Source organism: Scyliorhinus torazame, chromosome 9 (assembly GCF_047496885.1).
Source record: "Scyliorhinus torazame isolate Kashiwa2021f chromosome 9, sScyTor2.1, whole genome shotgun sequence".
NCBI classification, from domain to species: Eukaryota; Metazoa; Chordata; class Chondrichthyes; order Carcharhiniformes; family Scyliorhinidae; genus Scyliorhinus; species Scyliorhinus torazame.
In genome coordinates this window covers 75,444,377-75,462,745 of record NC_092715.1, presented here as the reverse complement: position 1 = coordinate 75,462,745, position 18,369 = coordinate 75,444,377, and the positions used below count along the sequence as shown (strand labels likewise).

Genomic DNA, 18,369 nt, shown 5'->3' with positions numbered 1-18,369 from the left:
TTGGTTTGATATTCTCTCTTGGCATCTCGGATGGCTTTGCGGAGGTCGTACCTGGATTTCTTGTATAGGTCAGGGTCGTCTGCCTTGAACGCCTCAGATCTGTCCTTCAGTAGGGAGTCAATCTCGCGATTGAGCCATGGTTTCCGGTTGGGGAGCGCACGTACTGCTTTCTTTGGCACGCAGTCATCCACACATTTGCTGATGAAGTCTGTGACGGTGGTGACATACTCATTTAAGTTGGTCGCTGAGTTCTTAAATATGGACCAGTCCACCATCTCTAAGCAGTCACGTAAGAGCTCTTCTGTCTCCTCGGACCAGCACTGCACAACCTTCTTAGCTGGATTTTCCCGCTTGAGTTTCTGCTTGTATGCCGGGAGAAGGAGCACCGTCTTATGGTCTGATTTCCCAAAGTGCGGTCGGGGGATGGAACGGTTGGCGCCCTTGATTTTTGAGTAGCAGTGGTCAAGAGTGTTGTCGCCCCTGGTGGAATTTTGGCTGTACACTCTTGAGGTTGGCCTTGTTGAAGTCTCCGGCCACGATGAGCAAGGCCTCCGGGTGTTCTGTTTCGTAGTTGTTTATTACTGTGTATAGTTCGTCCAGCGCCTTCCTCACTTCTGCCTATCACCTTTGAGCTGCCAATCCTGTCCTTCCCTCAGCCACGTCTCTGTGATGGCTACTATATCCCAATTCCACATGTCATTCTTCACCCTTAACTCATCCGTTTTACCTGTAATACTCCAGGCTATAAAGTAGAGGCCATTTAGCCTGGTCTTACTCCCTTGAAACTTACCACTGACTTTTACCGCTGACTTTTAAAAAAAATATATTTTTATTCTCCTTTTTCACATTTTCTCCCGAATTTACACCCACCAACAATAAACAATAACTAGCAACAGATATGTCAATCCCCATAACAATAACAACACTCCCATGCTCCCACCAACCCCCAAACATCAGCCCGCATGTTTACATAAACAAATGACAAAAAGGAATCCGGGATTACCCATAGTCACCCTTAATATCCCATCCCCCCCCCAACTAATGTTCGATGTTATCCAGTTCTTGAAAGTGCATAATAAATAGTGCCCATGACTTGTAGAACCCCTCCATCCTCCCCTCAGTTCAAACTTAACCTTCTCAAGAGTCAAGAATTCCAACAGGTCCCCCTGCCACGCCAGGGCACAGGGTGGAGAGGCTGCTCTCCATCCCAACAGGATCCACCTTCGGGCAATTAACGAGGCGAAGGCTACGATATCTGCCTCCACACCCGTTTCCAACCCTGGCTGGTCCGACACCCCGAATATGGCCTCCCAGGGACCTGGGTCCAGTTTCACGTGCACCCCCTTGGAAATTACCCTAAAAACCTCCTTCCAGTAATCCTCTAGCTTTGGACAGGACCAAAACATGAACTTGTTTAGCGGGCCCCCCACCTGCAACGCTCACACACATCTTCTACTCCTTCAAAGAATCGGCTCATCATCGCTCTCGTGAGGTGTGCTCTGTCTACCACCTTCAGCTGTATCAGCCCCGACCTCGCGCACGAGGTGGAGGCATTCACTCTCAGGAGCACCTCACACCAGAACCCCTTCTCCATAACCTCTCTCAACTCTTCCTCCCACTTTGCTTTGATCCCTTCCAGTGGTGCCTTCTCCTCTTCCAAAATAGCTCCGTAAACCGCTGACACTACCCCCTTCTCCAGTTCCCCTGTCGTCAGCACCTCCAGCAATGTGGAGGCCGTTTCCATCGGGGAGCTCTATCTCCTTTCTGGCAAAATCTCGAACCAGCATGTATCTAAACACTCCCCCCCCCCCCCCCCCCCCCCCCCCCCCTTGCTCCAGCCCATACTTCGCTTCCAGCTCCTTCAGTCCTGCAAACCGACCCCTAAGAAACAAATCTTTAGCGTCTTAATCCTATTCTCCTCTCATTTCCGAAAATTTCCATCCCACCTCCCTGGCTCAAATCTCTGGTTCCCCCGAATCGGCATTTTCCTTGACCCTGCCCCCAACCCGAAGTGTTGGCGAAACTGCCTCCAAATTCTCAATGAAGCTATTATTACCGGACTCCCTGAGTATTTCCCCGGGGCTATCTGGAGCGGCGCTGTTGCTAGTGCTTTCAATCCCGACCCCCTGCACAAACTCTCCTCCATTCTGACCCACTGGGAATCAACCCTTCATACCCAGCTCTGCACCTTATCCACATTCGCCGCCCAGTAGTAGTACATCAGGTTCGGAAGACCCAAACCCCCTGCCTGCCTTCCCCTCTGTAGTAGCACCTTTCTAACTCTGGCCACCTTCCCATCCCATATGAACGAGGTAATCCTTCCCTAAATCTCTCTGAAAAAAGCCTTTGGCAGGAAAATCAGTAGGCATTGAAAAATAAACGGAAATCGCGGCAACACATTCATTTTAACTGCCTGTACCCGACCTGCCAGTGACAGAGGGAGACCTTCCCACCGTGCCAGATCAGCTTTCACTCTCCCCACCAAACTAGAGATGTTGTACCTGCAAAGCCCCCCCCCCCCCCCCACTCCTGGGCAATCTGCACCCCCAGATACCTAAAGTGAGTCCCTGCCCTAAAGAATGGCAACCCCCCCACCCGCGGCCGAGACACCACAAAATACTCACTCTTGAGTATACCTTATGGGCTGCTGAGAAAAATGAGTACTCCCGTTCCCTCGGGTGCAGAAACCTCCAAGGGTCCACCCCTCCTATTTCCACCATTAGCCCAACCAGCGCCTTCGCCCTCCCCAGCGAGTGCGGCCGTGACCTGTCCAACCTTGGCTCCTGCACCAAGTTCCAGTCCCCCCCCTAAATCAGTTTGTGTGTGTCCAAGTCGGGGATGGCCCCAAACACCACCTTTGCGAATCCCACATTGTCCCAATTGGGACCGTATACACTTAACAGCGCCACTAATCTCCCCTCCAGCGCCCCTGACACAATCACATATCTACCCCCCCTTATCTGCCACCACCACCATCTAGAAACGTACCCTTTTGCTGACCAGTACCACTACCCCTTGAGCCCTTCCGTCAAATCCAGAGTGAAACACTTGACTAACCCAGCCCTTTTTAAGTCTCACCTGGTCCTTCACCCTCATGTGAGTCCCCTGCAGCATTGCCACATCGGCTTTCAAACTTCAAAGATGCGCAAGCACCCTTGACATCTTGACCGGACCTCCTAACCCTCTCACGTTCCACGTGACTATCCTAACTGGGGGTCTCTCACTCCCCCCATCCTTCTTATCCACCATCATCATACCACTGGGCCCTGCCCCATAAGCCTGACCCACCCCTATCCATTATTAACATTGAACCCCTTTCCCCCCCCGCTCCCAAGAACCCCCCTAAATTTCCTCTTGAAAATACATCTCCCAGCATAAATCCCCCCCCCCCCTCGCTCGACTCGTAGTCCCATTGAAACCTGCTATCCAGGCTCCAATGTCCGCACCCTCCTCTCACCTCACCTCCGTTCCCTAGCCGACTTTAGTTCACCACAAAGAATTCTAATGGGTTTGTTAGGTATGATTTCCCCTTCATGAAACCGTACTGACTCTGATTATGTTAAGCATTTCTCAAAGCTCTGCTATAACATCCTTTATAATGGACTCTAAAATTTCCCAATGACAAAAGTTAAGTCAACTGGCCTACAGTTGCTTTTTGTCTCCGCACAGCAGCACTGTGGCTTCACAGCGCCAGGGTCCCAGGTTCGATTTCCGGCTGGGTTGCGGTCTGTGCGGAGTCTGCACGTTCTCCCTGTGTATGCGTGGGTTTTTTCCGGGTGCTCTGGTTTCCTCCCATTAGTAATGTCCTTTAGGGAAGGAAATCTGCCATCCTTACCTGGGCTGGTCTACGTGTGACTCCAGATCCATAGCAATGTGGTTGACTCTTAATTGCCCCCCTCAAGGGCAATTGGGGTTGGGCGATAAATGCTGGCACAACCTGCAACACCCACGTCTCCTGAATGAAGTTTAAAAACGCAAATTACTGCAGATGCTGGAATCTGAAACAAAAGGAGAAAAAGCTGGACAATCTCAGCAGGTCTGACCACGTCTGTGGCGAGAGAATAGCACTAACATTTCAAGCCTGGATGACTCTTCATCAAAGCCCTAATTAACTCTCCTGGCTTGCCCCATGAGGGGACCTTGTTTTGTACTTTCGTTTGGCCTGAAAAGATGCTGAAATGTCGACCCTTCATTTACCAGCAGTTTGTTAGATTTTAAGAGGGCGAAAGATTTATTCTCTTAAACTCCCACATTTAGCTCCACTCCAGAGTTCCACTCTCTGCAGCTAGCACTCTGTGCATTCAACGTCAATCACTCTCGCCTGACATCTTGAGTTCAGCTTTTTTGTCCATGTTTGGAACAAGGTAATCACATCAGGAGCTGAGTGGCCCTGCGGAATCCAAACTGAGCATCAGTAAGCAAGTTATTGCTAATAGCACTGTTGAAGTCTCCTACCATCTCTTCTCTGATCACAAAAGAAAGGGCGGCATAGTCGGTAGTACTACTGCCTCACTACAGCAGGGACCCAGGTTTGATTCCGACCTTGGGTGACTGTGGAATTTGCACATTCTCCCCGTGTCTTTGTGTTTTCTCCTGGAGCTCCGGTTTCCTCCCACTTCCCAAAGATGAGCAGGTATGTGAATTGGCCATGTTAAATTACCCCTTCATGTCCAAAAGGTTAGGTGGGGTTACAGGGATAGAGCAGGGGTGTGGGCCTAGGTAGTGTGCTCATTCAGCGGGTCAATGTACACTCGATGAGTTGAATGGCCTCCTTCTGTGTTGTAGGGATTCTATGATTCTATGAAAGCTGCTGGGTCAATAATTGGCCAGGTTGGATTTAGCCTGCTTTTTGTTGACCTACATAGCTGGCCAATTTTCCACATTGCCAGGTGAATAACCAATGTTCTAACTGTACTCAAACAGCTTGGTTAGGAACAAGGCTAGTTCTGGAGTAGAAGTCTTTAGTACTATTGCAGAATGTTGCTGGGGCCCACAGCCTTTGCAGTACCCAGTGCCTTCAGCCATTTCGTGATATCATGTGGAATGATTAAATTGGCTTTAGATTGGCATCTGTGATGTTCGGAATCTCAGGATGAGGCCAAGATGGATATTCCACTCCACTCCTGGCATGCCTTCCCCATTCTTCATTGAAACAGGGTTGATCTTCCGACTTGCTAGCAGTGATGGAGTTAGGAATATATTAGGCCAAGAGGTTTCAGATCGTGGTTGAATACAATTCTGCTGCTGATGGTCTACAGCACCTTTTGGATGTCTAGTTTTGAGTTGCTAATCTGTTCAGAACCTATCCTGTTTTGCACAGTAGTACCACACCTCATGTTGAAGGGTAGCCCCAATATAAAGATGGGATTTTGTGTCTCCAAGGACTCTGGTAGTCATGGTCTGGTGGTCATTCCAATTCTGTCATGGACAGATACGTCTGTGGCAGGAAGATTGGCGAGGAAGAGGTCAAGTAGGTTTTTCCATCTTGGTTTCCTCATCATTTGTCGCAGACTCAGCCTAGTAGCTATGTCCCTTGGGGTACGATCAGTAATGGTGACACCAAGCCACTCTTGATAAGTGAGTATATTCTGTGTCCTTACTACCCTCTGTGCTTCTTCCAATTAGTGATACGGAGTGCTGATTCATCAGCTGAGCTTGGGGGTGGAGTGGGGGATTTAGTAGGTGGGAATGTGCAGGAGCAGGTGTTCCCAAACTGGTTTCTGTGTGACCTTTGCAGGGGTACCACAGTTAGTTTGGCCGTGGGGCCTGAGACGAGCCGGGGGCTGGTTTGTTTAGGGGGGGTTGGCAGTGAGGAGCCCAAGGGGGTGAGAGTCAAAGAGTATGTGAATGCTACTCCCATTAAACTAAACTAAATGAAGTTGAGACGTGGAAGTATTTGTTGAATGACAGAACCTTTTAATTATAATAAATGTAAGCCGGGTCCGGACGGCATCCCTGGTCGTGCACTCGGAGCCTGCGTGGACCAGCTGGCAGAGGTATCCACGGACATCTTTAACCTGTCCCTACTCTGCTCCGAGGTCCCCACCTGCTTCAAGAAGACCACCATCATACCGATGCCAAAGAACAACCAGGCAACGTGCCTCAATGACTACCGTCCGGTGGCCCTGACGTCAGTCGTAATGAAGTGCTTCGAGTGGTTGGTCATGAAGCGCATCACCTCCATACTCCCAGAACGCCTTGATCAACTGCAATTCGCATACCGCCGCAACCGGTCCACAGCAGATGCCATTTCCCTGGCCCTACACTCACCCCTAGAGCATCTCGAAAACAAGGACTCCTACATCAGACTCACATTTATTGACTACATTTCCGCCTTCAACACCATAATCCCAGCCAAGCTCGTATCAAAGCTCCAAAACCTTGGACTTGGCTCCTCACTCTGCAACTGGATCCTCAATGTTCTGACCCACAGACCACAATGAGACCACAACAACAACAGTCCCAAAAGGCTGCATACTTAGCCCCCTACTATACTCCCTGTACACACATGACTACGTGGCAAAATTTGGCTCCAACTCCATCTACAAGTTTACTGCCGATATGACCATAGTGGGCCGGATCTCCAGTAGATAGCACTGCTGCTTCACGGCGCCGAGGTGCCTGGTTCGATCCCGGCTCTGGGTCACTGTCCGCCTGGAGTTTGCACATTCTCCCCGTGTTTGCGTGGGCTTCGCCCACACAACCCAAAGATGTGCAGGGTAGGTGGATAGGCCAAGCTAAATTGCCCCTTAATTGGAAAAAAATAATTGGATACTCTAAATTGATATTTTAAAAAAATAGTGGGCCGGATCTCGAATAATGACCAGTCAGAATACAGGAAGGGCATAGAGAACCTAGTGGCGTGGTGCAGCGACAACAATCTATCCCTCACTGCCAGCAAAACTAAAGAGCTGGTCATTGACTTCAGGAAGCAAAGTACCGTACACACCCCTGTCAGCATCAACAGGGCCGAGGTTACCAGCTTCAAATTCCTAGGGTTACACATCTCCAAAAATCTGTCCTGGTCCACCCACATTGACGCTACCACCAAGAAAGCACAACAATGCCTATGCTTCCTCAGAAACTAAGGAAATTCGGCATGTCCTCATCAACTCTTACCAACGTTTACAGATAGAAAGCATCCTATCCCGCTGCTTTGCAGCCTGGTGTGGCAACTGCTCAGCCCAAGATCGCAAGAAACTTCAGAAAGTTATGAACACAGCCCAGTCCGTCACACAAACCTGCCTCCCATCCATTGACTCCATCTACATCTCCCTCTGCCTGGGGAACGCGGGCAGCATAATCAAAGATCCCTCCCACACGGCTTGCTCACTACCAACTTCTTCCATCAGGCAGGAGATACAAAAGTCTGAGAACATGCGCGAAATGACACAAAAACAGCTTCTTCCCCGCTGTTACCAGACTCCTAAACCACCCTCTTATGGGCTGACCTCATTAACACTACACCCCTGTATGCTTCACCCGATGCCGGTGTTATGTAGTTACACTGTGTACCTTGTGTTGCCCTATTATGTATTTTCTTTTATTTTCATGTACTTATGACCTATTGAGCTGCTCACAGTAAAATACTTTTCACTGTACCTCGGTACACGTGACAATAAACAAAATCCAAATCTGTAGAAACATCTTGTGTTTAGTTTTTGTATATTTGTACCTATTGTGCAATAATAATTTTCTTCCAGTTGTAATGAATGTAGGAAATGTTCACATATATTGTGTTATGTGTCTGTTGAAAGAGCTTGGGATAAGGTATCCAGATCATATGTCTGGTAAAGCTGTGATTAGAATCATAGAATCCCTACAGTGCAGACGGTGGCCATTCGTCCCATCAAATCTGCACCAACCCTTCGAAAGAACACTTCCAAGCATGTCCACTCACCCATCCACTCTGCCCTATCCCCCATAACCCAATCTGCACATCCTTGGACGTTGAGGCAATTTATCATGGCAAATCCACCTAACCTGCACATTTTTGGACTGTGTGGTGGTGGTTGGGGGGGGGGGAAAAGAGAGAGAGAGAGAGAACCTGAGTACCCGGAGGAAACCCACGCAGACACTGGGAGAAATTGCAAACTCCACACAGTCATTGGAATTGAACCCAGGTACCTGGTGTGGTGATGCAGCAGTGCTAACCACTGTGCCACCGTGCCGCTTAAGTAGTCAATGGCTTGGCATACTGTGATGTCACTCATGGGAGGCTGGGTCTGTTTTTAGTTTCCTCAGCTCTGGTTTCTGAGGAAAGGGGATGTGTTTCTCAGACTGACTTCTGAAAACTTCTCTCATAAATCTGTAAGCCGCTGCGTGCTGACTTTATTAATAAGTGGCATTTAACCTATGGTGTAAGAACTGTAAATTGAAAATCTTTCTTTTCCTTGGATATTAATGTGGTTAATCTAGTGTTAATATTTGTTTCAATATTAAAGACCCCTAGTTAGCACTGGGATCACTCCTGGAGTGAAGTATCCTTTCCTCACAGTTTCCAAATGGAAAAATTGTTAGGGTTTCGTCCAGTTTCCTAATATAAATTGAAGTTGGTCAGGGTACTGTAACACTGATAATTTTTCAATATAATAAGGATGTTTGTCCGGCTTTCCTTCAGTACTCTTGGGAGGTCAATAGGATGCCACGGCTGGAAAAGTTTGGGAAACCGTATGCATTGCCAATGTTTGATCTGGTGCTACAATCTGCTATCATAGATTATTGATTTTATACCTTCTCATACAGTGGAGCAGGCTCAAGCCATATAACCTACACCTCCTAATTTGTATGTACAAGACTTCACTAGTGTGAAGTCTAGTGTATGATTAATGTTACCGTTTGTGCACCGACAGTATCATTTCAAACATGCTGGATTGGAATGTGCTCATGCCATCTGAATGTCAGGAGAATGATGAAACTCTGTCAGTGGTCTGTACCACCAATGTTCAGTTCCTATTTTTCCTCTTCAGTCCTTTTCTCTATCAAAAACATTTGGCTGTAATGGGCTAGTGGTTGGAACAAAGCAGAAGTAGACCTTGTTTTTTGTATTTGACGTGGAACTGCCATCTGTTGCTTAAATTAGAAAAGTTTAACAAGTGAAATTTCTGTACGTAAACAAGGGGCGACACGGTGGTACAGTGGTTAGCACTGTGGCCTCACAGTGCCAGGAACCCAGGTCCAATTCCGGCCGAGGGTGACTTATCTGTGTCATTTGCACTTTCTCACCATGTCAGCTTGGGTCTCATCCCCACAACCCAAAAATGATGTTCATGGTAGGTTGGCCACCCTAAATTGTCACTTAATTGGGGGAAAAGAAAATTGGATACTCTAAATTTATTTTACAAAGATATTCTGCTGACATTTACAATCCAGGTATGCACTTTAAGATTGACATGATTATTTCATAGTGTATGACTTATAGGTATCAGTTTTAAAAAGATGTGGTGGGGCATTGTAGTGAGATAATGGATTTTTAAAAAAAATGTTCCTCCTTTGGGCTTTTTTATAGCAAATATCCTTCTATCCGAACCCCTGAAGAACGTGAACGTTACAAGGCTGTTTTTAATGACCAGCATGCAGAGTACAAAGAGCTTCATGCAGAAGTGCAAACTGTTCTGAAAAAATTCAGTGAAATGGATGCCATGATGAGCAGACTGCCTCAACATGCAGGAACCCAACAGGTTAGTGCATCATGTGTGATAAAATCCAGCAAGGTGTCCTTGGTTAATATATTGTATTTATTTAAGCTGAAGTGCAAAAAATAAAAGAAACAGCATAAAATCAAACGTGTTTGGGAGCTTCACAAATGCAATCGAGGGCAGCATGGTGGTGTAGTGGTTAGCGCTGCTGCCTCACAGCGCAGAGGTCCCAGGTTCAAACCTGGCTCTGGGTCACTGTCTGTGTGAAGTTTGCACATTCTCCACGGTTTTGCCCCCACGACCCAAAGATGGGAAGGGTGGGTGGATTGGCCACGCTAAATTGCCCCTTAATTGGGAAATAAAATGAATTGGGTACTCTAAATTTAAAAAAAAAAACAAATACAATTGGAAAATCTGTTCCTTCAAAGATGTAGTTGTAGTTTTACATGGTGAATTTGATTAAAATGGTGACTTTCAGGAGGGCACCATTTCCAAAATTATGGCTGTTCATCGTAGATCTGGATAGAAGGATATTGTGCAAGGTTTGTCTTTCAGATAAGACATTAAATTGAGACCTAGTTTGCATGTTTACGTGAATGTGAAAGCTTCCATGGCGTTATTAGGATGGATATGAATCCCACAACCAAAACAAATCATTCTTCGAATACCGCTTGTGAGATTTTGCCCTGCTCAAATTATCTGCCAAATGACTGCAAATCAAACATCATTCATTGACAGTTGGAACATCCCAAGGATTTGTTATAAATAACCTTTCAAGATCAGCAAGAGGTAAATTAATGTCATATTATGCAGTCTAAAGCTGTTATGTAATTGCACATATATCCAGCAGAGGGACTATATATGTGCAGGGAATGCTGGAATAAATTTAACTAGCTCCCAGGCTGGCTTGTAAAGGATCAATAATAAATAGAACAAAGGAATAGATTATATAAAATGAGATCATAGAATTTACAGTGCAGAAGGGGGCCATTCGGCCCATTGAGTCTGCACCGGCTCTTGGAAAAAGCACCCTACCCAAGGTAAACACCCCACCCTATCCCCATAACCCAGTAACCGCACCCAACACTAAGGGCAATTTTGGACACGAAGGGCAATTTAGCATGGCCAATCCATCTAACCTCCACATCTTTGGACTGTGGGAGGAAACCGGAGCACCCGGAGGAAACCCACGCACACAAGGGGAGGATGTGCAGACTCAGCACAGACAGTGACCCAAGCCGGAATCGAACCTGGGACCTGGAGCTGTGAAGCAATTGTGCTATTCACAATGCTACCGTGCTGCCCATGATGCACAGTACTCATCAATAAAGATACTCCCAAAAACAGCTTCTTCCCTGCTGTTACCAGACTCCTAAACGGCCCTCTTACGGACTGTCCTGATTAATACTACACTCTGTATGCTTCACCCGATGCCAGTGTTTATGTATTTACGTTGTGTACCTTGTGTTGCCCTATTATATATTTTCTTTTCTTTTTTCATGTACTAAATGATCTGTTTGTGCTGCTCGCAGGAAAATACTTTTCACTACCTTGGTACACGTGACCATAAACACATCCAATCCAAGAACACACACACACACACACACACACACGTCCCAACATAGGTGGGGATTTCCCTACGATTTCAGAAATATAAACCTTTTTTTCTTGCAGATGACTTCTGTTTCATTTCTCTTTCTGGTGCTTTAAGCAGCTGTTGATGGAAGGAGTGAGGAGAGGAGAAACTTTGCTGAGTTTACATACTTTATTTTTGTGCGGGACTTAATGGTTTGAGTTATAAGGAGAGACTGGGCCTCTTTTTTCCCTGGAGCGTAGAAGGCTTAGGGGTGAACTTATAGAGGTCTATAAAATAATGCATAGATAGTCAACCCCTTTTCCCAAAGGTACGGCAGTCTAAAACTAGAGGGCATAGGATTAAGGTGAGAGGGGAGAGATACAAAAGGGTCCAGAGGGGCAATTTTTTTACACACCGGGTGGTGAGTGTCTGGAACGAACTGCCAGAGGCAGTAGTAGAGGCGGGTACAATTTTGTCTTTTAAAAAGCATTTAGACAGTTATGTGGGAAAGACGGGTATAGAAGGATGTGGACCAAATGCGGGCAATTGGGACTAGCTTAGTGATTTAAAAACTGGGTGGCATGGACAAGTTGGGCCAAAGGACCTGTTTTCATGCTGTAAACCTCTACTTTTGAACTTATGTCATCTATTTTATCAAGTTTTTATGATGCACATCGTTTTTTTATTCTTGGGCAGCATTTATTGTGCATCTTTAATTGCCCTTAAGTTGGTGATTATCATAGAATTTACAGTGCAGAAGGAGGCCATTCGGCCCATTGAGTCTGCACTGGCTCTTGGAAAGAGCACCCTACCCAAGGTCAACACCGCCACCCTATCCCCATAACCCAGTAACCCCACCCAACACTAAGGGCAATTTTGGACACCAAGGGCAATTTATCATGGCCAATCCACCTAACCTGCACATCTTTGGACTGTGGGAGGAAACCGGAGCACCCGGAGGAAACCCACGCACACACGGGGAGGATGTGCAGACTCCGCACAGACAGTGACCCAAGCTGGAATCGAACCTGGGACCCTGGAGCTGTGAAGCAATTGTGCTATCCACAAGGCTACCGTGCTGCCCGTAATGAGCCTCAGCGTTCCTTGTTTTGTAGGTACACCCACCGTGCTGTTAAGGAAGGTGTTCCAGGATTTTGACCCAGCGTCGGTGAAGGAATAATATAGTTCCAAGTCAGGATGGTGTGGCTTGGAGAGAAACTTGCAATTATAGTTCCCGTATATCTAGGTGGTAGGATTTGGAAGGCGCTGGCAAAGTAATGTACAAAATTTACTCTCAAATGCACAGTTAAGCACTATTGCTTCACAGTGCCAGGGTCCCAGGTTCGATTCCCGGCTTGGGTCACTGTCTGTGCGAAGTCTGCCCGAGTCTGCATGGGTTTCCTCCACGTGCCTCCGGTTTCCTCTAGCAAGTGCCGAAAGACGTGCTTGTTAGGTGATCTGGACATTCTGAATTCTCCCTCGGTGTACCCGAACAGGCGCCAGAGTATGGCGACTAGGGGCTTTTCACAGTAACTTCATTGCAGTGTTTGTTTTTTTAATAAATTTAGTGTACCCAATTATTATTATTTTCAAATTAAGGAGCAATTTAGCATGGCCATTCCAGCTTACCTGCACATCTTTGGGTTGTGGGTGTGAAACCCACGCATACATGGGGAGAATGTGCAAACTCCACGCGGACAGTGACCCAGGGCCGGGATTCGAACCCGGGTCCTCAGCACCATAGTCCCAGTGCTCACCACTGCAACACATGCTGCCCTTTTCATTGTAGTGTTAATGTAAACCCACGTGTGACAATAATATAAGATTATTATTATTATTATTAACTATACCGCCCCATAGGGCAGCACAATGGCGCAGTGGTTAGCACTGGGACTATGGCGCTGAGGACCTGGGTTCGAATCTCGGCCATGGGTCACCGTCCCTGTGGACTTTGCACATTCTCCCTGTGTCTGCGTGGCTTTCACCCCCACAACCCAAAAGATGTGCAGGGTAGGTGGATTGGCCACACTAAATTGCCCCTCAATTGTAAAACAAATAATTGGGTACTCTAAATTTATAAAATACACTATACTGCCCCATGTGGTAAGGAAGCGAATCTCTATCCCCACCCTTTCCTTTATCTCTGCTGAATTACTTGATTCCAGCCAAGGCAGTAATTTAATGTAATAATTAGCCTCTATCCATAGCTGAGGGAGGGAAAAAATGAACTGTTTCTGTACCACATTCCTATCTGGCTGCTGGAAAGTGTGCATCTGGTTGTTCAGTGAGGATAAAATTGGATTTGGCTTAATGTCAAATTCTCACTGGATAGACCAACTCATGAAGACAGTACAAGGGTAAGATTGGTACTTTCTGTTTGCGATCCAGGCAAGGGGACAGGAGAGGCGACTGGGGGAACTGCCGTTTAGAGTGGTAGGGGGACGTTTTAGGTATCTAGGCATCCAAGTGGCGCGGGAATGGGAACGGTTGCACAAACTTAATCTGGCCCGTCTGGTAGACCAAATGAAGGACTATTTTCGGAGGTGGGGCGCGCTCCCGTTGTCATTAGCTGAGAGGGTCCAGACGGTGAAGATGACGGTCCTTCCGAGATTCCTGTTTGTGTTCCAGTGTCTCCCCATCTTTATTCAGCGGACCTTTTTTAAACGGGTTAACAAAGTTATCACTGGCTTTGTATGAGCGAGCAAAAAATAAATAAAATGGAAATGCTTGAGCGGAGCCGGGGAGAGGGCGGGCTGGAGCTGCCAAACTTCAGTAACTATTATTGGGCGACGAATATAGCCATGATCAGGAAGTGGGTGGTGGGGAGAAGGTTGTCATGGGAGCGTATGGAGGCGGCCTCATGTAAGGGCACCAGTTTTGGGGCATTGATAACTGTGCCTCTGCTGTTCCCGCTGGCGTGGCACTCCACCAGCCTCGTGGTGGTGGTGGCCCTGAGAGTCTGGGGGCAATGGAGGAAGCATGTGGGAGCGGAGGGAGCATCGGTCTGGTCTCCAATCTGCAATAACCACCGGTTTGCTCCGGGAAGGATGGACGGGGGTTTTGGAGATGGCAGAGGGCAGGAATTGAGAGGATGGGGTATATGTTTAGAGAAGGGAGCTTTCCTAGCTTGAGGGATCTGGAGGAGAAATTTGGATTGGCATGGAGAAACAAATTCAGGTACCTGCAGGTGCGGGACTTCCTGCGTAGACAGGTCTCAACCTTCCCGCTCCTACCACCAAGGGGGCTTCAGGATAGGGTTGTTTCCAGAGTGTGGGTGGGAGAAGGGAAGGTCTCTAAGGTCTATAAGGAGGTCATGCGGTCAGAGGACATGCAGACTGAGGAGCTGAAGCGCAAGTGGGAAGAGGTGTTAGGGGGAGAGATAGAGGATGGTCTCTGGGCGGATGCGTTGAGTAGAGTCAACGCATCCACAGCATGCGCCAGGCTCAGCCTGATACAGTTTAAGTTTGTTCACCGGGCTCACATGACAGTGGCCCGGATGAGCAGGTTCTTTGGTGGAGATGATAGGTGTGCGGGGGGGGCCAGCGAACCATGTCCACATGTTTTGGACGTGCCCAAACCTTAGGGGATTCTGGCAGGGGTTTGCAGATGTCATGTCCACGGTGTTAAAAGCAAATGTGGCACCAAGTCCGGAGGTGGCGATTTTCGGGGTGTCGAAAGATCCGGGAATCCAGGAGAAGAAAGAGGCAGACGTTCTGGCCTTTGCTTCCCTGGTAGCCCGGAGACGGATATTATTAGCTTGGAGTGACTCAAAGCCCCCAAGTCGGAGACCTGGCTTACTGACATGGCTAGCTTTCTCTGTTTGGAGAAAATCGGTTCGCCTTGAGAGGGTCATTGTTAGGGTTCACCCCGCGGGTGGCAACCGTTCGTCGACTTCTTTGCAGAAAATTAATCGTCCGCAGAAGGGAGGGCTTAGTTTAGCTTAGAGGGGGTTAATAAAGGTGGGACCGTAAGGGAGGAAGCAGGCTTTTTGCACTATGTTTATAGACTTATGTATATTGTTTATTTTGTTGTTGTTGGAAAACCAAAAATACCTCCATAAAATGTTTATTTTTTTTAAAAATTAGTACTTTCGTAGAAGGTAGGTCGGGGAAAAGAAAGCTTCCTTTGCAAGTAAATGAAGGTAATATCGCTTTTTTATTTTTGCACAAATCTAACCACTTATTTGATGAAAACAATTTGGAGTTACTCATTGCAGTAAACCATCAGACCTAGTGAAGGGCATGTATGAACCTGACTGCAAAAACTGGTTCTTTAGGCCATTTATAACTTCAAAATTGTTTTTATTACACAATTGATGTCCCAACTGCAGTGTTCAGACTTTGCCTCATGAGTAAGATTTTAAAAAAAGATTGGCTTGAAACTGAAAAGTACCTTGGGGCTTAAAAGCTTTGTTAGCAAAATGTTGCAAAATCTTCTGAGCAACAGTATCAAATCTGGTGTTTGTCATTCCCATGTGTATTACTAGGGGGCATGGGTTTAAGGTGCGAGGTGCAAGGTTTAGAGTAGATGTATGAGGCAAGTTTTTTTTACACAGAGGGTAGTGGGTGCCTGGAACTCGCTACCGGAGGAGGTGGTGGAAGCAGGGACGATAGTGACATTTAAGGGGCATCTTGACAAATACTTGAATAGGATGGGAATAGAGGGATATGGACCCAGGAAGTGTAGAATATTGTAGTTTAGTCGGGCAGCCTGGTCAGCACGGGCTTGGAGGGCTGAAGGGCCTGTTCCTGTGCTGTACTTTTCTTTGTTCTTTGTGTATCATGGAAACTACGAATTATGATTTGAAACACCAGATTAGTTACCCAGAAAAATGCCTACCTTTCGATATGCCTTTGTGGGAACAGTATTTCCTGAAGGTATTCAGTTCTTGATTAGGTACAATTCCACAGTTGTAGAAAGCTTGCAGTGCCGAAGGAGGCCATTCGGCCCATCGAGTCTGCACCAACCCCTCGAAAGACCACCCGACCAAGGCCGAATCCCTCGATCTACACCACCCTAATGGCCAATTTAGCATGATCAATCCACCTAACCTGCACATCTTTTGGATTGTGGGAGGAAACCGGAGCACCCGGAGGAAACCCCCGAAGACACGGGGAGAAAGTGCAATCTCCACACATCTTAGGTCAGAATCGAACCCGGGTCGCAGTGCTAACCACTGTGCCGTCCCAGTAGTTGCCAGCTACATCCCGATATCTTGCCAAGAGGCCATTCTGTTCGAGCTTGATGGAGACAGTGTCAGCGAGCTATTCAACTGTAGAGATCTTTGCGGCCAAAGCCTGCCCCTGCATGTTTCTTGTCATGGATAGGAAGATTCCAATTCCTCGTATTTTTTTCACCATTCTCTAACTCCAGTTGTTTAAGTTAATGATAGCTTGAGGGGCTCTGGGCCACCCATTGAGCATGTGCCTAGAATTGCGTTTGAAATGATCGTGGTTTATTTGGCCAGCGGCTAACCATGAAAAGAGCCCGAGAACTTTTTTTTAAAATGCTGCCTCCTACATGCCATTCTCCAACTGCAAAAAGGTACCTGTAAAGCTCTGAGTCGTCCACTGTGGGAGGTGTCAGAGCACCTTGGCATGACTTGCCTTTCGCCTTCTATCCCTATGGCAAAGATGGAGATGACTTGTAGCTCCAACAAACAGGGGCTTCATAATATGTTTAATATTCAGATGACCAGCCATCCTTTATTAAGATCTAATTATGCATTTGTGTTTTCTAAATTTAGGAGTATGACAGAATCACAAAAGTTTTCCATGAGTATCAGAAGAAAAGAAATGTAAGTACAAAATAGTAACATTTTTACAAGAAACTCCGATCTGTTGTGAAATTGATGGATTTGATTAAAAACTGATAACATTGATGAGATGTGAATTGACAGTGGTGGATGGAAGACTTTTATTTTGTAGTTGGATGTACAGTGTCCTGATTGACTTTCCCAAAGTGATGACTTGAGAGAATCAATAAATTTATGTCTCGATACATTATTATGCTGCCAGGTCAATGTTCGCCATCATTGGTGAATTTTCAACGGCGGTTTTTTGGGGGCGGAATTCATTTCAATTCTTTTTTAAATATTTTTTATAAATTTAGAGTACCCAATTCATTTTTTCCAATTAAGGGGCAATTTGGCATGGCTAAGGTCAGCACGGTGGCACAGTGGTTAGCATTGTTGCCTACGGCGCTGAGGACACGTGTTCGAATCCCGGCCCTGGGTCACTGTCCATGTGAAGTTTGCACATTCGCCCCGTACTACGTGGGTTCCACCCCCACAACCCAAAAGATGTGCAGGTTAGATGGATTGGCCACGCTAAATTGCCCCTTAATTGTAAAAAATAATTGGGTACTCTAAATTTTTTAATTTTTTTTTAATTTAGCATGGCCAATCCACCTGGCTTGCACATTTTTTGGGTTGTGGGGGCAAAACCCACGCAAACACTGGGAGAATGTGCAAACTCCACACGGACAGTGACCCAGAGCTGGGATCGAACCTGGGACCTCGGTGCTGTGAGGCCGCAGTGCTAACCCACCGCCACCATGCTGCCCTATTTCGATTCTTTTTAAACTTCTTAGATTTTGAAGGCTTGTTCGTCTCTCATGAGCTCCCTGCTCACTCAATTCAGTTAATCTGTTTTGGCAGTTGTCAAAACTTTCTCTGGAAACCACAGTCTTTTCTTCCTGTAAACAGAGTTCCTAGCTGGAGTAGAGGTAATTCCTTGTAAAAGATAGGTAAAACGCCAACTAATATAAGCATGGTCAATGTGGCCTCCTGGACTTTTTTTTTTTTTTAATATATTTATTCAAATTTTTCAACAAATTTTCAACAAAACCCCCCCCCCCCCCCCACCCAACAAAAAGAAAGAAACTAGAACACAACAATCAATAAATTATACAAGAATTATACATTGGGTTTCCCCCATATACAATAACCCCCCATATACAATAACCCCCCATATGACATCCAAAAGCACCAATAGGGAAGCCCCCCCCCCCCCCCCCCCCGGGTTGCTGCTGCAGCTGACCACCTCCTAACGTTCCGCGAGGTAGTCTAGGAACGGTTGCCACCGCCTGAGGAGCCCCTGCACCGACCCACACAAGGCAAACTTTATCCTCTCCAGCTTGATGAACCCTGCCATG

At 46.8% G+C, this 18,369-nt stretch overlaps 1 protein-coding gene across 3 annotated transcripts in view; it reads left to right on the top strand.

The window, feature by feature from the left end:
* marveld2b (MARVEL domain containing 2b) overlaps nucleotides 1–18,369 on the top strand; it is a 91,371-nt gene that overhangs the window by 68,552 nt on the left and 4,450 nt on the right. For all 3 annotated transcript variants that reach the window (XM_072516161.1, XM_072516160.1, XM_072516159.1), the window contains 2 exons: nucleotides 9,509–9,680; nucleotides 16,961–17,011. In XM_072516161.1, coding sequence (XP_072372262.1) covers nucleotides 9,509–9,680; nucleotides 16,961–17,011 — 223 coding nt within the window. The remainder of the gene's footprint in view (nucleotides 1–9,508; nucleotides 9,681–16,960; nucleotides 17,012–18,369) is intronic.